This window comes from Diorhabda sublineata, chromosome 2 (genome assembly GCF_026230105.1).
Source record: "Diorhabda sublineata isolate icDioSubl1.1 chromosome 2, icDioSubl1.1, whole genome shotgun sequence".
Taxonomy (NCBI): domain Eukaryota; kingdom Metazoa; phylum Arthropoda; class Insecta; order Coleoptera; family Chrysomelidae; genus Diorhabda; species Diorhabda sublineata.
Window position 1 is genome coordinate 10,449,947 of NC_079475.1, and position 26,550 is coordinate 10,476,496.

The 26,550-nt window shown below is 32.8% G+C and overlaps 1 protein-coding gene across 1 annotated transcript; it reads left to right on the forward strand.

Moving 5' to 3' along the window:
• The first annotated feature begins 3,707 nt into the window (after window positions 1-3,707).
• LOC130440596 (uncharacterized) lies at window positions 3,708-25,606 on the forward strand. The gene is made up of 8 exons (XM_056773857.1): window positions 3,708-3,819; window positions 5,358-6,996; window positions 10,940-12,840; window positions 14,304-14,628; window positions 17,091-17,389; window positions 18,461-18,958; window positions 21,801-21,898; window positions 23,557-25,606. The coding sequence occupies exons 1-8, from the start codon at window positions 3,708-3,710 to the stop codon at window positions 24,523-24,525; spliced, it is 5,841 nt and encodes a 1,946-aa protein (XP_056629835.1). The 3' UTR covers window positions 24,526-25,606.
• Window positions 25,607-26,550: the final 944 nt, after the last annotated feature.

The window sequence follows — 26,550 nt, forward strand, 5'->3', positions numbered from 1 at the left end:
TGTTATATCTGCTGATGGGTGGTTATTGACATCCGAAGACCAAGAAAATAATTGTATCTTGATTGAGAAAATGCTGCCTGAAGCAGAGGATGAAATAATTTTAGCATACAATGAGACAAGTTCTGAGTTTACCGTCACAATTCGAAAATCGTCGTTATGGAAACATAAGAAAGGTTCTGATGATCCATTAATCATTTGTTTCACCGACACCAGTATCCAACATGTGATCAAAAAGCTAAACATTAAAAGAACTGATGATAATCGCGTTGTGAGTTTTACCTTTCCAGCATTAGAGGATGGACCTGGAAATTACTGGTGTAATGGATTTCTCTATCCAACTTTGGAAGTCAAGAGATCGGAAATATATTTTATACGGTAAGAAATACAAAATGAGTTTATGTATTGAACGTCTCAAAAATCTCGGAAACGGCTTGTGATACAGCCGGAATTATGGCCTTCTAGTGTACCATTTATTTCAAAACTTCAATGGTAAGTACTAAGCACATTTTTAAAATCGTATGTAAGACCGGATGTACAGTCCAACTATAGATCAGCCGTAACAAACTACACCAAGGAGCTCAGAAAATCTCAGAGAAGAACTTGAAAACAATTCTGCAAGGGAATATATGAGTTAGGACCCACTCAACGTTTCCAAAACCTATCCAAAAAGAATTCGACTAAATCAAAAGCTCAATATTGCAGCAATTAGCAAGATAGATCGTTCTAAAGAAGCAATTACTAGGATCAAAAAGCATAAAAGAGACTGAAAACATACTAAAAAAATTTTTTTAATAAACAGAATCAAGTGGGTGGCTGAGAGTTCCAAGCCCTACAAATCACCTAACAAAAAAGGGGTTTATCTTTGCCAGCCAGCTTGATTCTAGGTTACATATTAAAAATATGAAACGAGGAGTTTTTCTACCAAAAAGAAAGATATTTTGACGTTTTGATTTTTCTTCAAATCTTTATCAAAATACGATATTGACACTGACAATTATCTTATTTTTATTGATCCATAGATCACCTTCATGATGAATATCTATCAAAATGAGGATAAAATCAAATTGGAACTTTGTTCCAATAAGAAAAATTAAATCAATATATTTGAGATGTGGAAACCAAGGAAAAATTAATTTTTCTTATTGGAACAAAGTTCTAATTTGATTTTATTCTTATTTTGATATTCATGATGAAGGTGATCTATAGATCAATATAAATAAGCAAATTGTCAGTGTCAATATCGTAATTTGATAAAGACTTAAAGAAAAGTCGGAAAGTCAAAATTTATCTTTCTTTTAAAAACTATCAACAAAAAACTAATTTTGAAACAGAAGACGCCTAAACTTAAGAACATCTAGATTTATATATATAAATATAAATATCATCTTGAGCTGTATTATTACCAAATATTTCTTCGTAAAAAATTATTTTGATTTTCAGACCTTCTTATGAAGAATTCGTAGCACCGATTTCTCATTTATTCTCGGATAAAAAGAACCCATTTTCCGAAGAATATCTTCAGTATACTCAAGAACTTATGGAAAAGGAACTAGAAAGAAATTTGCCGGACACCCCGTTATACCCTAGGATATTTGGTATTTCAAATATTAACCTCAAGACCAATACAGCGGTTCTTAATTATCATTTCACTACCAACGTTTATGTCTCAGTATATTCAACGCATATGTCGTTACTATCTTTACAACTCGATGACTTTTCCCTTTCAAGTGTATACACATTTTCTAGTTGTATTGGGGGTCGGACAACTAACTCCGATGGTAGTCAAATCACTTGGACCACCACTGAGTACGGTAACACCCTCTATAAACCTAACGAGGGATGGTGTATTGATCAAGATGGATTTGTGGTTACACGAACATGTAAAGGTAAGTATATATTCAGAGATTGACAATGATTTCTCTTAAATCTGCCAGACTAGTTTTTATTATTGTATAAACTTTTTTTGTTTCGTCATTATAAGGGAAAAGAGTCTCGACTGTTAAAAACTAAGAAAAATGTTACAGAATGATTTGTAACTGGTTGTGGAGAACCAGTAACAGATTTTTATGACCAAGTGTCTCCCAATGGAAAATACTGGTGATAGTCAGCAGCGACTCTTGAGTTGGGCGATCATTTCCTTATATTTGAAAATTTGTCATATTAGAGTTGACATAATATTTTGAGGTTAGGTTAAGTTAGGTTAGGTTAGGAGCTCAGAAAATTATAAACTGGCAAGAAACGACAGGAAATGGAAAGTTGTGGCGGGAAATAAGCGACAAGGTGTAGAAATGAACTATGGGGATTGATACACCCCAATAAGAAGATTTAGATCATGTTTGCCTCATTAGGGGCATTGATTTTAAAAATCAAGTTTTAAAGTCGAAATCGTAATTAGCATCAAACTATTGAGTTATTATGCTTTTTTAAAATTATCTACATCGAATCTTTAAAAAATAGTTTATTAAACGAGGGAAAAATGTACTAGATTTTAGCTCTAGATTGTACTATCTTCCGACACGCAGCGAAAAGCTAGTTTTTTTGTCGTGTATAATGCACATTTTTTTTCTGTGATGTACTGTTTTGTACAGGGTCCTTTACGACGAGCTGAATCGATATGTATATGGAAAAGAACTGCGACTAGTGCTCTGAAAATTTGCTTGCATGATTTTCCGAAATGGTCGTTTCAGCTAAAATAATTTCAGTTTTCTGAAACTTCCGGTTATACCCAAACTTCGTTATTTTAAACGGAGTGCTATAGTTTTTATTAAATTTTTATAATGTACGAAAAATTTCAATATAACTTTATATAAGCATCGTATGCCTAAAGTCTACCATTTTTTAATGATTTAACATTTTTCAAATTTTTGGACACATGCAGCCCTCCCTAAAAAATTATATTTCTAAGTTTAAGTGAGTCAGGTCATATATTTTGGGGATTTGGACAAATAACACTCACAGCTATCAAAATCTGTGGCAATCATGACAAAAATTTATATAGGGTGTTCAGTAAATGGTTCCGAATTTCGCTATCTAAAAACATTGAAAACTTAATTTTTTCAAATGGCAACCCCCATTTTTCTCTTGCTTTAAATTAAAGGGACTTCGTTAGTAAATTCATATACTCAAATTAACGGATTTCTAGAAACTTGAGAAAACTGAAATCTTCATGGTTTTTAATTGTCGGTTGAGTGGAGCGACCAAAAAAAAAGTATATCAACAAACAATGAAAACATTTTGTGAATTGATTTAAAAATTGTGAACCTAGTATTGCTTAGAATTAATTTTCGATACTATAAAGTGAAAAATATCTGATTCCAATATTGTGGTCAATTGTGATGTAGTCATTTGAAAATATTCCAAACTAATTACATTTCTGGAACAAAATGGGAACGGTTACAAGCTCAAGAAAGCTACGATTTTTACGAGTACATTAAATTAATTATTTTTTTAATAATGCTCCCGATTAAGTACATCTAATAGTCAAGGTTGTTGTTATATTTGGGATTTATGAAATCAGCCAGGTAACATCAGATAATATTGAAGATTCGGAAACGTTATTAATCGTCGTCAAACTTAAGGAAACACAGAATGATGTAAACAGGAAACACCGAGACAGTGCCTAGTTTTCTTCAACTTAAAAATGCTAACTTATACAGGTCATTCATTTCGATAATCGTCTGCTACACATATAGTTAAATAAGGTGGAGATGACATTAAAGAAACATGGCGGTTGGAAATCATTAACAGTCACTGAAGGCTACGTTGATGAATTAGTAGCACGCAAGACAGAAATAGCTAATAAAATGTTTAGAACGTTTGGTAGTGCTAAAACAACATCGGATTTCTGACCAAGTACATCAACGGAAGTTGTGATGACAAGAAGAAACAGAGAGAGAAAGAGAAATGCTTTATTGTCAATTACAATTTGTAGATAAAAGCTTGTAAAAACAAAAAAATAATATAGAAGTAAACTACTATGAGTAAAAAAATTATAGGTAATAATAATAGGTGATAATTAGTATATAAGTCCATGGCAAAATTAAAACCAGTAAGCAGCATGTCCGGAATTAAAAATTATTTTTAGAATAAAATTTACAGAGTAGAAGGCACTTTCCAGTAAATATTCCCTCAAATTACTGCGGAATGCGCGAAAAGATTATATCGATTTTATTTCAATTGGTAAGTTATTGTGCAGTTTTTTGTATTGTAAAATATTGAGCCTTTAACTAATTCCGAACGTGGAGTAGGTAGATAAAGGTCATAAAGTGGATAGCCATGCAATGATCTTTCTGAAATTGGAGAAGCGTGCTTACGAAATAGGCAAGATCCGAGTAAATATCTAACGACTCTTTTATGTAGTTTGAAGATTCGCTAAATTGAGTCGCACCACACGTGCCCCAGATGGGAAGGGAGTATCGGAGATGCGACTCAATAAGGACGTAATAAACTGTTAAGGAGGTGGATAAGTTCAGTTCTTTGGAAACCGATCTCAGCGCAAAAATATGTAACTCCCATTTCAAAGAACTTTCCACAACAAGCATTAAGAATTTCACAGATTCAACGACGTCAATGGTGGTGTTGAGACAGAGAAGAATAGTATCGCATTATGATTTAATGGTGATTATGTCATTAGATATGGTCGTATTAAGTGTCGCGAGATCAGGGTTGTTTCAAGAGAAACTAGAGTCGTCTGAAAATCTGAAAATTGACATATTTTATCACTGATGTTTAGAAACAAAATTAGGCCTAGTACTGAGCCTTGGGGCACTCCACATTCTATTGGCTTGCAAGATGACATCGTTGTATCAACCCTTACAAGTTGACTTCTGTTAGTGAAGTATGACTTAAACCACGTAAGAGGTATTTCCCTGAAACGGTAGTACTGCAATTTGTTGATTAAATATCATGATTAACACAATCGGAAACCTTAGAAAAATCACAGTTGATGGCGGCTTAGGCTAGATTAGACACTATTTAGGAGAGAGAATATAGCAACATTTGTAATAATATGATTTCAATACAAGAAAATTCGACAATCGTACCGAATAGTTGAGGGAACGTGTTATTCATGCAAAGTATATTTAATAATTGTAATTTTGATATAGAAGAAATGTACTTTATTGTATAATAAAATATGCCAAAATTAAATATCTACGTTTGCTCATATTTTTATACAATATCTGGTTATGTCAACAATATCAAACTTTTTCCTGTCAAAAAAATTTCGTTAATATTAGTTTATTGATTTATTTTCATCAACCCAATATGAATGTTCTCAATATTCCAATGCTGTTAGAAATAAAACTAAAATATTTCTCTCGTATTAATCTTTGAATAATCTAGAAAATTCTTTCCAGGTAATTTCATTGAAGGAGCATCTTGGAGCGACATTTCTGGACAGAACTGTTCCCTTGACTGGTATGACGTCAGTCCAACTTTAATATTAGAACAAATCATAAATGCCGAGCATCCAAATATGTATATGCCGTTAGCCGTTCTACAAGCTCAAAGAATATATGAAATGCAACCCAATGATGTTGATCTGGTAGCCCTATATTTGAATATCTTAGTTCAACAAAATAATGACATTAACATAACACAGTTATCTCAACTCGTAGATGCTGTAATGAAAATTCCTCAATCGGTCTTAAAAGCGTCACAAGAAAGTTACAAAAGCACTGATAAAATTTTGAACAATTTGCTCGAGATTTTAAGAAAAACTAATTTTATTGGAACCGTCACCCAGGACTATTTATCTATTACATCTTTTTCCATAGACACCTTCTACAGCGATTCTATTATTTGGAGGAAAGTTAATGATACATACATTGTGGATTTCTTTAACGCAACTGACAGTAATATCATAGATGAAGAAGCATTTGAATCGGGTATTATTTTGAATCAAGAAATAATGAAAGATATAAATAATATTTCGAATAACAATAGTCGAATAATAATCATAGCTTACTTCAAACCTACGCTTTTCAACGAATATTTCGTGAGAGACTATAAATCAATTATATACAGTACACTATTTCTTAATATGAATATATCTTCAAAAAATAACTGGGACAATCTTTTAGTTGTTATTTACAACAACTTTAGTTCTAATACGTTCAGTTGTTCTTATTGGAATGACGGATTTTGGATACATAAAACCACAAGCCATTCCGATTCAAAGATACTCTGCAGCTTCAAAAATACTATAAACGTTGGATTAGTTTCTACTACTAATATAACTGCCCTTCTAGAGGAACTACAGAAAGATATATCTTGTTATGATAGCATCTCAAAAACTTTGATGTACTTGAAAAAATATTTGTCACTATTTCAACCTATTGATGTTAGTATCGTATATCTGATATTAGATAAATGTAAAGACGAAGATTTATTTCATATACACATGAATATAGTGAACCAACTACTGGATCTACCAGTTAATATCATTCAGACTGCCAGAACAGAGTTTAATGCGAATATTTTACAAACTTTCGAACAAATATTAATAGGATATAATCGTGAGTTTCCACTTACAGAATTTAAGAATTTCATGGTTGCAATACAGGATATAGATCAAAAGAATTTAACAGGATTATATATTTCGTGCAACAAAAATAAATGTTCCGTAAAGATGATGCATAACTATTCATATATACCAGAAGAAAGTGAGATCTACCTTGTGTTTGATGAACATCTCCTCGATCAGCTTATATCGAACAAAATCCCAAGAATTATTATTACTTTATTTGCCAACGATGCTTTTTTCCTCACCAAATCCGAGTACGGCGAAAAATCATTTTCAATAATTATAGGTGTAACTATCCCCGGGTTGGATATGGAATTGGAAGGGAATATATCTGTTACATATAAATTGCATTCCGAAGTGGTGGATAAAACCTGTGAATATTGGGACGACTATGAGCAGAAATGGGTTGTATCAAGTCCAGGGATATCAATGAACAATCAAAGTTACATTTGTACATTTTCGAAAACAAGGTAAGTATATTTAATAAAATAATAGTGAAAATAAAGTTGTAACTATAATAAAAAGTCGATTTTGTACCAGTTTTCAAATATTGATATCTCAGCTTCTATATAACCGAAAGACTCATGCCCAGTGATATTTTTTTTAGGAAGACTTCTACTTACTAAAAATAGATATTAGATTTATATTTATACCAAGCTCGGTTAATAGCTTCCAAATAAACAATTGTTTTGGTTAAATTTTACCTATTGTAATATTTTTATTATTTATTTATACTATTTCAATCAGTGGGGTGGATTTATAAACACTGTCTCTTACTTTTTAAATTAATTAAAAAAACTTACACTAGACTTGACTTATATAAAAATTAACTCATCGTTACTTGTATAATAGTCATTTATGCAACAAGTGAGTAGAGTAATACTTTTCCCACGAGTAGGACAAATTCTGGTGGTGGAGTGTAAAAAAAGATACTTTACTCACGTGTTTCATACAAAAAAATTTCTACGTCCGCAGACGTAGAATAATTCGACGAAACTTTTGTCAATTGGTATTTGAATTGAGAACATTTAACGAGTTCAAAGAAATAACACCGTCTGTAGCCGTATTAGTACTTATTGGATTGTTTGTAGGATCGTGAACATTTACAATGTTGCTTCAAGTCGAACTAGTTCTTCCCGTTAAAATTTCCACTGCGGAATCCATTTTGTTTTTTATTGAGTCATCTATGTAATCTATGTAACCCTCCGCAACTGTGTTGGATTTCCACCCACCGTGCTTCTTTAGTTGAATTATATTACCATTGGAATCCGCTCTTAGAGATGCTGAAGAGCGTCGAAATGTATGCCCAGTGTAGTTTTTTGGATTAGGTAAATTCAGATATGTTGGTAGGGAATTTTTGAAAATGTATTGATACCTACAACTGCAACTATTTTGTATTTTCCATTTCTATAATGCAAAAAGAAATGATCTGTTTTGACATTTGTGGATCGTTGGTTTTTATATTTTTTATAAATGTTTACCAAGTTTAATCTATTGTCAGATATTTCACCAATAACAGTAAATCGAAGTTGAATATGGGGTTTTGTATCAGGTACTGTGATAATTAAAACAGTTCCGGTATTATTAATATCGTTATATAATTCGTTCATTTACATAGGTCCTGCGATTCCGAATATTGAAGCAGCCTGAAAGATGTTACAAATAATATCTAAGCTACATTAAAATTTATTGCTGTCATACCTTAAGCATGAGATGAAAATCGTCTAGGCGCTTGCAACAGAAACTTATTAATTTCTTCACAGGCAAATGTTTTAAATTTTTTAGGTCTAATTGAGCCAAATGATTTATTTTTCAAATTCGCAATGAGTTTTGAGTATTTACTGATGTCTACGTCGTTATTTATTATTAGGATGACTTTTAGTTCTGAATACGTCGACCAAAGTGTTGAAGACTTCCACATTTTGCATTTAGTTTCAATGTAAAACTCTTTCTGTGAAGCTGTTTATGCTTTTTTAGTACACCACTCCATAAGAGAATTATATTCCTTTAAATATATTTCCCTGGATTTCTCAGGAAGAAGATTCATAATCGATGCAGTTTCTTCACTATTACTCTCCACCACCACTAATAATCCTACACTGCTTTTAATTAGACACAAAACGGATTTTCTTGTACGAATATCAAGAAGTTTCAGGTTTTTTGACCAATTTAGAAATTACATTCTTTATAAATTCAAATAATTGAAAAAAAAAATGTGAATATGATAACGGACGTAGAAAAATAAATATTCACCACAATCACTTTTCTAGTCTATTTCAATTTACTGGTTATTTTTCTATTGAATTTTGTTCACTATGAATTTTAAATATTAACCAACTCTGTTATCTGTTATCTCGAATATATATCACAAACGACATTTTTAGAATTCTAGAAAGTAAGCAAATATATGAACAGACCTTCCTAGAAATTAGTTTTGAAAAACTAACATAAACAACTCGTTTATAAAAAGCATACCAAAGATGCCGCGAATACGCCAAATTTTACAATTCCATTTTAAGCGAACCGGCATCATGGCTCACTATTTATAAAACATTATTATATGTACCATACCTGAAGTTGAGGGTCGACCAGGCTTTTATCTTTTGTCGAGTTATATTCCATTGAAATCCATCAAGCTTTTGATTAATTGCTCCGATTTTGTAAAGTTATAGCTATCAATGTTTTAAAAATCGCGGTTTTTGAATAGCTAGAACTTTTTTCTTTGAACTTCGATTTATTTCAAAATTTTAGGATAGTTGCTTCATTTCCCAAGAAGCACTTGAAAAGAAAACTTGAACTGGGGAATCGAGATTGTATATGAGTTATCATTTTTTTTTAACTTTGGCTAAATCGCTTTATTGGAAACAATGTTTGCTGATAATTTCTCACATATCTATAGAATTATTTAAATATTAACAAGTGAGTTGATATGTGTTTTATACAGATGTAGCTACTGTTAGTTTTCAATTTTAAATAGCGTTTCTCGTTAAAAATCGCTACGATTGTTTTTATAATGTTTGAATTAGTACTGAAGGTCGAGCCAAGAGATTCGTTGGGTATATTTTGGGTGAGTTTAGGAAATTTTTTATAGAGAGGAAAGTTCATTGGAATTGACCCTGATATAGGAGCTACTCCTCTGCAGGGGTTGTGGTAACAGGTTTCTAATTGCGCTGCGCCAGGAAAAAAAAAATAAAAACGGACGACCAAACGTGAAGAAGAAGAAAAGAAAGCTCAAGCCTAAAAAACAAACGGTTTTTTCCAGGTTTAGGTTTTTTTTGTTTTTTTGCAATTTAGTGTTTTTTGTTTATTATTTGATAAGAAGCGGGTATTAGGGGGCGGGTGGATACAGCTGCGGCTGCATTATCCCCTTTCGTCGGGCATTTGGCTGGTGAACCAGTACACCAGGTAACAGGGAAACCGCAGAAAACCTTCAGTAACAAAACAGCCCGGGCGCGACCTTTAATATAAATTCAAATTTGATCTACTGTAAATGTTTTTTAAATATCTACAAAATAGCAGATACATCTCAATACAAAACATATTGGTACTTTATTTGTTGAAACTAATATCTCAATGCGATTTTTTCTGAACATCCAGAATTGTAAAACAATGGTCGATGATGATTTTTTTGTTTGAATTGTACCATGAGGATTTTCATCTGCCCATAAATGTAAATTATGGGAATTAATAAAACTCTTGTGAAACCAGCTTCATCAGTACTTTTCCAACAAATATATTGTCAACTCAGTCTAAAAACCAAAGAGCGTCGGCTAGTCTTGGTGGATAATCTTCTACTTCCATGGCATGCACTTTTTGAATGTGAATGAGATAAAGAAGTTGCTCCTGAAGAATCCTATGAATCATTGATACTTCAAATTTTAGTGACATTTTGCGTATGCTAGTTGTGGGATCAGTATCTGATGCATTTTGCTCTAAAGCTGGTGTTTGTATAGTTCGTTGTAATAATGGAAACTAGTTAATTTGTTTTATTTAGATACACATAGACATAATTCTAGAGTCTGGTATAATTCTGCCAGGAAAGCGTTCATTATACAACCTCCTGGCTTCTAACGAGTTACCAGAAGCCAAACCATACATCAAATGCATGTCGGCATATTAAATTGAGGTAAATTATACCATATTGAAAAAATTCATCGAAAAATTTAGGTTATCCCTGTAAACAAATTAAAAATTCACAATGTTCGAATGTATAATTTAGAAAATATACTAAAATATAAGTTCTGATTTTGCAAGGTTTAAAGGCCTATAACTCAGAAACGAGGAGTCGTATGAGAAAATTATTTTTTCGAAGTCGCAGCATTATTTTCACGTTATCTACTCACTCCCGAGTGTTTTACAAGTCCCGGGAACATCTTGTATAAATAATAATCTCACTGTTATTTTTCTTTTCAGTTACTATGTATTAGCCTTCAACGCGTTGAACGTTACCAACTTATTGGAAACACTTTTGAATTCAAAGGAGAATAATCTAGACATTTTGGAAGGCATCGAAAATATCACATCTAAACATCTAGCGAAATTAGAAGCAATAGATATTTCGCTAATTGCCATTTACTTCCAGACAATACAAAATGAAGATGAGTTAGGATATGACGAAATTGATATTTCTATACAAATTATCAACAATCTTATGCATGCTGCGCGATATATCATACAACAAGCTGAATCAGACTTCTACGCATCAAGCAAAATATTGATGTTTTTAAAAAAACAAATGACTAAAATAGAAACATCACAAACATTCTGTAGCACCAGAATCATTGTGACAGTATCATATAATACAAATGTTTCCGGAATCGAGATATACGACGATAAAAATTTCTGCAATTATGAGTTAATAGAAAAGAGCCATGATTATGGTATAAACACCACAGGAATAGTATTTAGTGAAGTGGAACAAATCTCAAATTCGGATCAAAAAATTATCATCATCGCATTCTATAATGACGTATTTTTCTATGACGGAGCTGTTAATAATCTTGAGAAAAATATAATGACGATTGGAGTATTAGTACCCGATAATACAGTTAACAAATTCAACGAAGAAATATCTGTATTTTATTCCAATATAACAAATGATCTCAATACTATAACTTGTGTTAGTTGGGGGTTATATGACCCGAAAAACATAGCAGATGGATTTTGGGAATTACAAAGAAAATTATCAGACGATTACTCTTGTAACTATTTCAAAGAAGGTTGGTATACATTGTGGACGCAAGATCAACAGATAAATGTTACGTTGATGTTAGAAGATATTAAAGATGGATCAGTTGAGAGAAAATTAGATCAACTCGAAGCAGTTACATCTTTTTATGATAGCTTCTCCTCTCACGACGTATTTTTGATGTTAAATATATTATATAGATGTACCGATTTAACCACAGATTCAGGTACGCTATCAGTTTTAGGAAGAATAATAATTAATTTTTCCAAAATACCGAAAGATGTTAAAAAAAACTCTCAGAAACAATACAAAACCAACGCAATCATGTTAAATTTCATATCTAAACTGGCTACTTTAATAGATACTAACATCAATTATAATATCAAAAATTACTTCCAAATATCAGTTTGTAACCTCTCTGAGAGCAGTAGCATTATTATAATGGATGAAAAAATCGATTGCTATACTTTAGAAGAAAATAACTATAATTATAGTTTACGTCTAGATTACTATCCGTATATACTAGTGAATCCTGAGGTTCTCACAGTAACAATTTTTAAAAACAACGAACTGTTTCAAAATGATGAAAATTACGATACTTCGGATATAATACATCTTTCATTGAAATCATATTATAATCAGTTAAGTACTTTCACCGTGGAATTCAATCAGGTTCAAATACAGAAAATGGATTATTCGTGTGCTTGTGGATCAGGTTATGGAACATCCTCAGATCATAACTGGATGTATTTTAAAACAATAAGGAATGATTTTTTAACAATTTGTGAAGTTCCAAATCTAGTGACATGTTCATACGTTTCATTGGTGAATCTTAGCGTTACTGATATACTGTCAGGCATATATTATAGGAGTGGAACTAGTAACAAGCTTTTATTATTGGTGAACGTTCTCACTTATTATCAGGATCAACTGCAACTTTCCCATATAGAGAAAGTTTATGACATATTGAATATTTGCGAAATCGGAGACGATAAGGATTTAGACAACTTGGCAGCTATTGTTGATGTTATAATGGATTTGGATAGAAACATTTTGGCTTCGGCGCGTGATAATTTTACAGAAGAATTACATAACTGCATCGAAAAATTGATCAAACAATTTAAAGGTGAGTTTTTTCTTTAAAAAATTTATTCCAAAGAATTAGTAATTAGCTCTTTTTGGTTAAAAATTGCCCTCTAAATATCTTTAGGAATGCTTTACCACCTTTGTGGGCAAAAAAATCGACTCAAATAGCACGCACACATCAAAAGTCTCTAGCAATAAATCTGTAGCTTCCATTCTTTTTCTGATCTCAGTATCTAAAACCATTGATCTTGTTTTATAATTAGTGGTCACATTGTTATTGAAATTAACCTATCAATCGCTTTTTCATGGATCGAATCCAAGTTTCTTCATTCGATCTTCTTCGATGCTATCCAATTCTTCATTGAACGCATTTTTGAGGTCCGATTTCGTGGCTATTGCAGGATTTCAAACACAAACTTTTCTCTCAATTTCATTCCATAAATGCTCGATTCAAATCCGGACTACATGGTGGCCAAGCCATAGCGGCAATTTCGTCATTCTGTAAATATTGTCGTTCGGAGCCTGCAGTATATGAACGAATATTATCTTGTATTAGAATGAAGTTTTCGCAGTTGAAACTGGCGTAGAAAACTATTTAAATTTCTTCTATGTATCGGTTCGTCTTTAATACGCTTAACCACCAGTTTCAATAAAATACAACTCGTTTTTCACTTCCATCGAAATGCCCGCCCAAACCATCCAGAAACTTCCTCCAAAAGCCACATTTTCTTTCATGCAACACTGCACTAATACAAGTGTATTAATCGTTCGATGGGCAGAAGTTAAATCTTCTTCTGAACGTCCAGCTTTTCCTCGTATTTTTCCAAGCTCTTGTTGGTGTTGAACATCAGTGAAGGCTCAATTTTTTTTCCGGAACCACATCTTCACTGAAAGTTATCAGTAAAGACGCTGAGATTTGGAAACAACTGGCTGACTTATGATCAGCGCACTGGTCATTTTTGGCTGACTCTGGCCTTGTCGCTTAATCACTTATACTTGTGTAGAATTCTTATTTTTTGTCAACGAAGATGTGTATTGGTTGGTGTTTGATGGCTAACTGATAATGGTGAGTCACGTAGATAGCCTTTTAAAAGGGTATTACTCTTAATTAGCACCATTGCCTAAATACGGGGGCAGACATCTCAGTATTTAGAAAATAGACTAAAAAATCATCAATACGATAAAAAATAAAACTGCATCAGCGAACCACGAAATATCAAAAAACTATGAATTCAATTATAAAAATTAGAAAAATCTTTGGAACTTTATCTAATAGATGGTTCACAAATTTCTATTTTGATTTTATTTTTAATTTGTTAATCAATCTGTCGGTTGATTGATTAATATAAATACCTGAAATGTTTACCTTTCTTTCAAAAAAACTGATTTTAAATCAGAATAGTCCTCAAATCAAGTCGATTCAGAAACGTATTAAGAGTTCTAAGAAATAAGAAGTCAAAGAAATTCAACAATAATTTGATCAACGTATTTTTTTACCTGTAGGTGAAACTAGAATATTGCAATATACAAACTTCGCCGTACTTATTGGATCAGATATTACTGGTATATTGTTCGAAGAATCCAACTCTTCAATGTATTCCATTAAAAGAGTTCTTACTGATGAGTTTGATACGTTATATACCTCAGACATAACGTTGATCATATCAAGTTTCATGGTAGATGAATTAGATACTGAATATACAAAAGTGTACCTGACAGTTTATTTTAATGATGCTTTATTCATCGGAAGGTTGAATATGGCATTCAAAAAGTATGGAATAATAATTGGATTAGAGTTTGTAGATCAAACCATAGGAGACTATATGAAGTAAGTATTGAACAAACGAAGTAGATCCACAAATTTGGTTATGATAACAGAATAACTATATATGGTATTTAAGGCAGTGCCAGGGGGTTGAAATGATTCCAACTAATTTTGATTTAAGATGAAAATAGATCTAGTGATCTTGTCTTGTATTGAGATAGGAAAATAGCTCAACATACTAGCGGCTACCTAAAGATTTGGGGATTGAGGATTATTATTATTATACTAATTCCAATTTGAATAACATACTAGCGGCTAGCTAAAGATCTAGGGATTGAGGATTATTATTATTATACTAATTCCCAAATACCGTTTTGCGGTCTACAGCAACACCCGACTAGAATTTTTGGTGAGGACCCGATAAGGACTTCAGGTAGCTCCGCAACTTAGTCAGGTATAGGTGAGGATAACCTGACAAGCAGCTGACAAGGATGTAACGAAGATCAGTTATGAGGTTCTGATCAGGTTTGCATTATATGGTTCTGATCAGGATTGCCTCATAAGATCCTTATCAGGATTACGTTATATAGTTCTGGTCAGGATTAGTTAACATGGTCTTCATCAGGATGACCTTGGACTGCTCCTCACCTAACATATTTCTGATTAGATTTTTCTTCTGGTTTCAATGGGAGTAAATGGGTAATACGTTCAATAAATTATTCATAAAAATCAATTATAGAAACTTATATCCATAATGAATTTTGTTTGAAAAATTCGTATTACAAAAAAATCATAAACACTGTCTTTTCCTTTCAAAATTTCAAATTTTAGATAATTCTCAAAATCATAAAACAGTAATTTTATTAATGCATCAGTTTCTTCGATAAAATAGGACCATCCTGATCCTAGCGTGGCCTTCGCCAGAACATTATGATGTTTCAAGAAATGAGGAGAGAATTCTAGTCATTCTACCTCTCCATATTGACTAAAATTTGTTAGTTTTACTTGTCTCAACTCATTTTCAATTGATCACCCCCATAGTTTTAGTTTTGGTCTCTATAAATTGACCACTGATGTCTTGAATTTGCTCTTTCATCTGTTTTGCAGAAATTTCTTTACCAATCATTCTGAGCTAAGCTCGCCCTCCTTGTAGAACTTCATTTTTAACATCCAATATAAGAGCTGTTAAATATTTACTTATACTAAACAGCAGGATTCACTTCTGGGACTTCTTTGAGAGATTAAAAAATTTCATTTCAATTCATGAACACGATTCTCTAGTTTTAGAAAGATCTTTGCACAGCTATCTACTTAGGAAGTCGCAGTATGACCATCATCTAACTATTTCACGTTCAGAATTAGTTAAAGGCTCGATACTTTACAATACAAAAAATGCACAATCATTAAATCAATATTTTCTCGCGCATTTCGCAATGATTTGAAGGCATCACCATTCAATGAATTGCCTAGCACAGTATATGAAATAAATTGTTCAAATTGTGACAAAAAATACATTGGTCAGACTAAGAGGTCACTCATCAATCGAATAACCTCCCACAAGAGTGATAGCAGATTATATCTTGATGGATTTTCATTAGCGACACATATCTATTATGAAGGACATAATTATGAATTATGAATCTGCGAATGTTTTGACAACTAAAAAAAAAACTAAAAAAAACGTCTATTTTTATAAAAAAATATTGCCCAAAATTATCAATGCATCAATAAGAAAAGTGATTCAAATAACCTTAGTCGAGAATTGTCAAAACGGGGTTCAACTCGTGAACTTAGTTCTTTTGTTCATAATCCTGTCATGATTTTGAGTAACTTTTCAATTAGATTGAACAAACGCGTGAAAATCGAAACCAATTATCACAAACCAAAGTGTAGTAACTTATATATTTTTCCGAGCTTTCGCATACTTATGTATTTACCATCAGGAAATTAATTAGTTGAGATTTTTAGTGTCTTAAATGTTATTTCATATATACCTCAGTTAACAATAAATTTTTTACGGCTTCTGTTTTTTGTGATTTTGTTAAAGCCTTCGATTGTGTTTATCATAAAATTCTGATTAATAAATTAGAGTATTATAGCATCCAAGGTGTTACTTTAAAATGGTTTGTATCTTACCTAAAATGTCGAAATAAATTGGTACGAGCTAATGGTAAAGTTTCAAGTAAATTGTCAATTGGCAGTGGTGTGCCTCAGGGTTCATTTTTGTGCCCAATTCTTTTTTTGGTATTCATTAATGATGTCACAGAATTAATAGTAAATTAACTTTATCTGCTGATGACACCGGTGCAACCTGGAGTGGTCCGTCCAGATATACAAGCTCTACATTCGACCATGGGCAATGATCTTATAACTATTTAGTCCTGGTCTGACGTAAAAGGTCTCATAAACACTGAGAAAACTTTAATTTTATCCTATAAAGGGGTTTTAAAACTCGACGATTATAGATACATAAGTATTCGAAAGCTCGAAAAAAATGAGAATCACTTTTTGATTTTCCCATTTAGGATATATTTCGACAACTACCAAAATAACACAAATGTCTGTGCGTACTGGAACCATCAAATAATTGATACAAACATTCAAACTTGGTATTGGGATACAGTCAATCAAAGTCTTTGTGAAAACAGAAAAGGCATAAAATATTTCGCTGTATTAGAGAGCTATAATGTTACCGGCAAATTGGAAGATATTTTTCAGTCCAATAGTTCAACCGAAGATCAACTACAAGAAGTTATAGACATCGTTAACCAGAATTCAGGAGATCTCAAACCAATTGATATTCATCTTATAGCAAATATACTAGGTGAGATAAAATTTTTGGATACTTTTGGTCCTTAAAACTTCTTTATTTAAACAACAACTGCGCATTAGAATTCCGTTTCATTTTTCATAAACGATCAAGCTATAATTCAACATAAACATCTTCTTCCACAAAATTGATGTAGGTCTCCATTGAGGTCAACACATTCTACCATCGATGTTCTAGCATCAACTAGTAGAAACCACCAATTCTCCGCACTTATGACTTCAATATATATATATATATATAAGAAATTCGCTTACCACAAAACAGCCAGTTATCTCTGCAGGTTATGTCTGAAAGATATGGTGTAATTGAAAACTATTGTGGCTGTTGCAACTTCTCCCGCCCTTTTTTCTTTAACACCTCATATTATACCAAAAGTACAGTAAGTTAATATGATGGAATATACCTTTTTGAATTTTTTCGGCGGTTTCAAACCTCTTTTTATTGTGCACTTTGGTAGTGATAGATTCATTCATTCAGATCTACTGTTATTAATCCTGCAAGAAATTTCTCTTTTTCTTCTATATAATGCGTTAAAAGACGACTAAAGCTGTGTGCATCTGTTAACATTAGTAATGGTTCTGGATGATCCGCTAGCATGTTCGTCTCCATATGATTATCCACCATAAAGGGCCCATAACACAATCTCTCCAGTATGCCATGATATATTGAATATTTCCTTTATGTATTTACCAAAATCATGTTGCGTTGATAATGAATAATAGATTTGATTTATAAAAAATGTTGGAAGCAATGGAATCAGTCCTCTTGAAGTATACACTAATTATATTGTCACTTCTCAAATAAATACCTTGGAAATTTTTGTACTGAATAGTTTTTGGGAATACAGCCAAACTATCCATTATTTGAACCGATTCAATCAATATATTTCTTAAGCCAACAATTTATTACCGATTTTCATTATCATAAAATATCTTTTTCAATTTTGGAAAGCTTCCGTTTCAAATATAAAAACTTATTGATAGTAAACAAAGCTTTTGTTTAAAAATCAATTTTTTGTCTTAAAAACATCGAGAAAACATAACTTTATTATAAATTTATTTATAGGAAAAATGCTACTAAGTACGAACATCACTAAAGAACATATTGAGCTCACTTCTTGCATCATAAGTTATCTGTTTACTGTAAACAAGCAAATTTTGGCTGAAGCGCAAGCAATTTACTCTGCAACAGACAGTATATTATTCACAATCGATGAAATATTACGACGATGTGAGGATGTCTTCGTTGAACCCATTATTTATAATAATTTCACAATATTAAAAACAGAATTCAAATCAGGTAACATAACAGGTGTCATACTAGATGAATGTGCAAATACAACTTGCAAAATAAGCTTTCTGATGAATCAAACTCAGATAAGTGTAATTTCCACGGAGAGCATGGAAATATCCATAATATTCAGTGATAAACTAATGCAGCAGATTGTTTCAAATGGGAATCCTGTTAAATTGATTTTAACTGTACATTTCCACAATAATTTTTTCACCAGTGTATCAAACAAAGATATTCAGACAAGTAAAATCTTGGGTATTATATTAGATGGTGAGTAACTGATCTATAACTTAATTCGTGCGGTTTAATAAGAGATGGCGTAACTTGTATAATATTACATCGTTTCAATATTACGAACCTCCATTGGAAAGCTACTGTTATTGTACGTCTTTTCAGTATATGTCATTCATTTGAAGCGTTAACAACTATAATTTTTTTTTACACAAATAAATCGAACTTTGTTCCTGAAAAAGTGTTTTTACGGGGAGTTCTTCTTCGTTACTTTAATGTAGAAGAAAAATGCTGCCGAGAGTCATCGTATTTTCGTGGAAGTTTATGGTGAACATGTTCTAGCTGAGCGAACGTGCCCAAAGTGATTTGAACGATTTAAAAGTGGTGATTTGGGCTTGGAAGACGATGAACGTCCTGGTCAGCCAAAAAAAAAGTTTGAAGATGAAGAACTGGAAGCATTACTCGGTTAAGATTGTTGCCAAACATAAGAAGAACTCGCAGAATCTTTGGGTGTCACTCAAGCAGCCATTTCAAAACGTTTAAAAGCAGCTCGATATACTCAAAAGCAATGAAATTGGGTTTCACATGAACTCAAGCCGAGACACGTCAAAAGGCGGTTTTGCATGTCCTGGAACGCCACAGAAGGAAGTCATTTTTGCATCGGATTGTTACTGGTGATGAAAAATGGATACATTACGACAATCACAATTGCAAAAAATCATATGTGAAATCCGGCTAACTAGCCAGTTTAACGGCAAAGGTGAAACCATTAATGAAGAGAGAACGCTACCGAACACAATTAATCCGTTTGAAGGGAGCAATAGCCGAAAAACGCCCGGAATATGCGAGGCAATAATTTTCCATCATGACAACGCTCGCCTTCACTGGAATACGGTTCACATCAGAGCATGATATCAAAAATTGGCTAGATTCATTCTTGGCTGCCAAGTCGGCTCAATTCTTTTGGGAAGGGATCCACAAATTGCCAGAAAGGTGGGAAAATATCAAAGCTTCAGATGGGCAATAATTTCAATTATACCATTGTACATGTTTTTCTTCAATAAACGTTAAAATTTTGAAAAAAACCGCACGAATTAAGTTATAGACGACAATTTTTATAATTTGTGTTCTACCGAAATAAAATGGTCAATACTACATTATGTTATACTACTTAATAATTGAGATATACGAATTAAAACAAATATTTGGATACGGCTTCATTACTTTGCAAAATATTAGTAAGATCAATACACTTTTGCATGCGATCGAACCAATTGTCGAAACATTTTTTCTATTTCTACAAACCATGTAGATATGAACGCATCAAATGCTTCTTCAGGTGTAGAAAAATGTTGACCTCGCAATTTATTTTTCATCTGGGGTAATAAGAAGAAATCATTGGGTGTCAAATATGGAGTGTGTCGTGGATAACCCATCAATTCGACGGTTTGACTGTTTCAAACGTTTATGTTTGAACTGATGTATGAAAGCTCGCATTGTCGTAGGGAACATGATTCGTCTTATGCGATTGGTATTTTTTCGAATAATTCTAGTAAGCAAATGTTTGTATACATCCAGAATTGACCGTTCTACGTTGATCTAAGGGACTGGTGGACAGTTATTCCGGAAAATTTCTTCGAAGTGCTTCGTGCCCGAACAGCTTTTGTTGGATTTGGTTCGTTTTGATACGATTGTTGTTAGGTCTCGGATTTGTGTACATCTCATAGACGTATTTTGAAGCACCGCGATTGAATTTTCTCAGCATTTCTTTGCAGCAATCGATACGAGCATTATCAAATTATGCGATATTGAACGCGAAAAAATCTCTTTCACAGCCAAATGTTGATGCAATATTTAATATATACGAATGGAAAAAAATGCCGACGTATGCCTCAATCTCCCCGTATAACACATGACGAGTTTGCAATATTACTTCACGCAGAGTATCATGTTTTCTGACAGAATAAACAATTCATCCTTCAACGACCATTATTGAATTCAGAAAACCAGTAAACACGGTGGCTAGGGATGGTGTTTCATCGTCAAAAGTCGAAGCGAGTTGATCGGCACGTGTTTTAATTATCTGTAAACAACTTTAACTTCATGGACATGTCACACTTGATATATTCACATCAATGTTACCACATCTCAAAACTTAGTAGCAGGCCTCGTGAAGTGAATTCTTAAAGAGATCAATAACCCAGATAGAAACTTAACCACTACCATAAACTTCTTCGTCACTGCTCCAATGAGTAATTGCGACGGTTGATTGGTGCTCAAACCAATGTCTTTGAATGGAAATTTGAATCGAAATTTATTTGAAATAATAATAATTATTATTTTAAAAGTCGTAGATAAAATAAGAAGAGGAGTTGAAAGTAGTAGGGTGCTTTCTATTTCAATTCCACTTTAATTTGGACTCTAAAGAAAACTTCGATGAAGTTTTAGAGAACGCTAATGAAGATATCTTGGTTAATGTCTTTCTTGTGCTCTCATGCGGCGAAAAGCTCACAGAAAATCTGCTTAAACATTTGAAATTGTTTAATATGAGTCATCACTACAAAGGAACGAGATTAGAATGCTTTAGTCACTTTCTATAAATAAGGATCATCCTCACTTGTTCATGCAGGGCAAAATTATGAACAGGAGGAGAGTAGTTTGGTGCACAACATCGTGGTTCACAAATCTCAATCAATATTTCAGTCCGCTACGACTCCGCGAAGGAGGCGTGTAGCATTAACCTCCTAGGTATATAAAAAAACTAGACTTGCAATCATTTCTTATATAATATGTCAACTTGTAGCTAACTATCACATAGTGTATTATATTTTAGCTGGTTCTTTTAACAAATATTTTGTCATTTTGTATTTTTTTTTTTCAGGACTGGAGGATCCAGTTTTACAAGGACCAATTTTAATTACCTATAAGGCCAATCATTTAATTAATGATAATAGTAGTTGTTCTTTCTGGAATTATCAGGTGAGGCTGAATGAAGATTAGTTTTTCTGATCAACTTTAGCTTGAATATACATTACCGGTCAAAAGTTTTTGCGCAACCTATAGTTGGCGTGGTACGCATATAAAAACAATACGATCGATTCACACTTTAGATAGAGAAGATATATAGTTGAAAATTTATCAAAGTACAATCTGTTATTTTTACAAATTTAAATTTTTAATTCATCTGCACAACCCCCTTTTGCTTTTTTTATTTCGGTGTACAGTTTTAGCGTTCTTTCAAAGCAATTTAGTCTGTTTGGTTCCATTTGTTTTTCAGGATATACCAAAGATGTGAAATGAAAGTAGGACACTGCTTTCTGACTTCTCCTGTCCAATTTTTCCATTAACTCAAACCTCAATTGCGTTCGGGCGACTGTTATGGCCAAATAAATAATTTCAGTACATCCTTCCTTCCTAATTCTTCAAAATATTCTTTGCAAAGCTTCGAGGGATCCTAGGGATCGTAGTTACATTTTTTTACCTAATGCGGTGTGGGTAACTTATAATAAGGAAGTCTTTTTTTGAAGGTTTGTCTAAAAAGTTTCCGACCTCAACCTAAAGATGTTACCACATATCAATATAAGTAGTGCGCTTCATGATTTCTTAGCGTTTCATAAAAAGGAAAGTCACAAATGGAATAACCCTAATTATTTTTCAATATGTATATTATTTCTTTATTTCCACACACTTTTAAAAACTCCTGACGAAAGCTTCTATGCCACTATAAAATGATTATGCATCTTTAGGTTCATTGTCTGTTTAATTTCATCGTCGCTTTTAAATCTTTCACCTCTTAATTCGGTCTTCAACTTTGGGAACGAAAAGTAATCGGACGGAACCAGATCAGGATTATATGGTGAGTGTTCAATTTTTGTGAAGCCACATTCGTGTACAGTAACCTTGAAAAGCGAAGCATTGTGGACTGGATCATTGTCATGAAGAAAGCTCACATCTTGGTTGATTTTTTCGATAATTTTTCAATGTCTCAGTAATTTAAAGTTTATGGTTTGTAATTATATTCTTTAAAATCAATCAAAAGAATACCACAGCAGTTCCAAAATATTAGCAATTACTTCAATGCTGTTTTTTGAGATATTTACTTTTTTTAACACGGGCTTTCCTTCCTGAAGCCGGAATTCACTTCTTGGTCCTCGGGACGCGATAGTTCACAATATTCTATTCGACACTGCTTTTGCCGCCTATCTTAAGATAAAAGAACAATAGGAGATTATCACGCATCATTGCTGGACAATGTATAAATAGAACAAATCGAACCATTTGAAAGAAAAAACGTATCAAGACGAAGAACTTTTTCAAACTTCGGTTATTGCCATGACGAATTGTGTTGACCACCACTGTATTCTCCAGATCTGGCTTCCAGCGGCATGTTCCCTTGTGTCGATTCAACTAAGTTCATATTGGCTTTTTGAGACCTGAGGTTAATAACCACCACATAAAGCTGAGAACATCACTGAAAAAGCGTATAAACTCAAGAGGAGACTCCTCAAAAACCCTCGTATTGGAAGTTTTAAATAAGCATTAATATTTAGTTTCGTAATATGATCGGAAATCATTTAATAAAAGTTCCAATGCAAAATTGACATGTTGTTTATCCTAATCATTTCTTATTTTCGCAGGTACAAACTTACAACGGATATTGGCAATATGACAGCACCCCTACTAACTTTGGCAATAAATATCTGACGTGCGAATACGATCATTTAACACATTTTGTACTTTTACTTGCAGGCTCTAGTGGCGCGGTTGATTATATGAACAATAGTCATATATTGGATATACTCACAAACATAAACAGCATTTTGTCTTTACTAGGCCTTTTCGGTATATTATTGACCGCTGTACTATTCGACAGATGGAGAAACAATACAGGAAATCAAATTTTGATTAATTTCACAGTAGCTGTATCCATAAAAAACGTTATGCTCTACATCAGTGAAGGAGTTTATACTGAAAATAATTCTAGCATGGGATGTACTATAACTGGTGGTATTTTACATTATTCTATACTTTCGGAATTTTGTTGGATGTTGATTATAGCAATATTACAATTTAAAAGATTCGTAGAAGTTCTTGGAGGACCTCTCAAATACGTTTTGCTCAAAGCTTGTATTTGTGGTTGGGTATTTCCATCCCTCCCGGTATTTCTTATTATTATCATTGATGTTAATAACTACAACGCTAGTAAAGTAGGTTTGTGCTATCCATCAGGTTTTGGTTTATATTTAGGGGTTTGGCTCCCTCTGTTAGTGATAATAAGTATAAATTCCATAATTTTTGTCTTTATACTTTACAATGTTTTCCATAAAAAAACCGAATACAGAGAGCAAGTGAATCATGAAATTATATTTCAATGGCGACTCGCTATACTCCTATTCTCTATGTTGGGTCTAACTTGGGTTTTCGGATTTCTAGCTTTATTATCTTCGGTTACAATATTTGCAGTAATTTTTTGTTTTTTGGCTACCTTACAAGGGTTCATAATGTTTTTGTTTTTTATTGTCTTCAACAAAAATACGAGATACATGTATATACAGGGTTTTAGTTGGTGGATGTATTCTAAGGGTTATAAAGACAGATTGCATTAAACCAAATAATGCAAATAGCGGTTGACCAGTCATCATGTATACGAAGATGGTCTCAGAAGTATCTGGCCCGACCTGAATATGACGGTAGTTGCTTGAAAAATACCATAGAAATTACACAATCTATGCAGTATGTGTTTAGAGTTTTAAGACGCCACGTTGTTTGGTATTTGTTTGTATTTGAACGTTTTCAGTGAATTTGTGAACATAGAAAACATTGGTCATCGTTATGTGACACATACTTCTATTTGAAAGGCCTTAGCCCAACTAATATAGAAGCTGGACTAGATTCTACTGTAAGTGCAGTACGAGGCCGTATGACCTGCGAATACCAGCATCCCAATAGTCGACCAAATGAGGTGACGACTCAAGAAATGTCGAAGAAAATACACAAAGCGGTACTGGACGATCGTCGACTGCAAATTTGGACATGAGAAAACTGTGCGCAAGATGGGTGCCACGTTTTCTCACAATGAAACAAAAACAGCGTCGAAAATGTTTCCAACGAGTGTTTGGCCATATTTTAGATAAGTAAAGCCGAATTTTTGCACCGTTTCTAACCATGGATGGAACATGGGTCAATAACTTCATACTCAAAACAAAAGAACAATCAAAACAATGGACTGATGAGGGGATACCGGCTCCAAAAAAGGCAAAGACCGTTCCATATGCAGGCGAGGTCGTAGCGTCAGTTTTTTGGGATGCGCGTGGAATGATTTTCACTGACTATTTTAAAAAGGGAAAAACTATCAACGGCGAGTACTATGCAAACTTATTGCAACGTTTGAGCGAAGAAATCAAGCAAAAACGGCCGCATCTGGCTAAGAAGAAAGACAATGCACAAAATTAATGGATTAAAGTTTGAATTGCTAACTGTATTCACCAGATTTAGCCACCTTGGATTATTTTGTATATTGTTTGGAGCTGAACGCTAGTATTTTATTTTTTGGGACAGGTACTTGTGCGACCACCCTCGTAATTGGAATGGACTGAAAATCTGAAATGAAATAAAAGTTTCAGGACCGGCCTATTTTATCACGTGAAACTCACAACCTAATAGTAGTTGTTCTTTCTAAATATCGTCACTATATGAATAAAAAAATTGAAAATATCATCCAGTTCTTTTATTTTTATTTAAAACTATAAGAAAATTAATCAGATTTACGGGTTGAAGCGTGTAGAAAATTTAAATTTCTTCGTTCCCGTAGTTCGTACCCAAAGATCACCCTTTCGACAGATTCCCCACCAAAAAAAATGAAAGTAGCCGAAATAGAAAAATAACATTTTATATTATTTTTTTCATTATCATTTATCATACAAATCTTATATTTAAACGCGTAATCAATGCTTACGCAATTATTTTGCAAATATTGAAATATTTTTAAATACTACATTGTGTTACTAACAAGGTACTAATACATAAAAAAATCGATTTTCATTCGTTTCACCATCTCAAACGATACAGTTGAATGTTCGTTTGATAATTTTTTTTTATATATTTCTTATCATTTCATGGGATTTTGGAGTTTTACGAAGATTTCAGTATCTTCAGTATCGCATCATCAACTTCCAAGATGAATACTTTTGATAAAAATTGAGCAAACTGAGATTTTGGAAAGTATATCAATAAACTCATTACATTGGGTTGTTTAGAATTGAGCTAGGTAACTTGTTAATTAAAATAAATAAAATTATATATACTACCCAGGAATATTATTTCATTGACCACCAACTTTCATATTCCAACAGAATAAACGTTTTGATAATTCAGTTACTAACTTATCGAGACAACCAATATTCGTAGTTAATTATAAAAGAATATGATAGATTTAATCGGTTCCTATAATTATTATCATTATAAATATTACTTGCAATTTAACTCAGTTCATCTTTACAATCATTTTCGCTTCGGAAGACTTTCACCTTGCAATTATTACACAATTCCTATGAACATTCAGGTGGTGAACAGAATTCTTAACACCTCGGGCGTACATGTACGTAACTAAATGCTTTTTTGAGGGATTAATT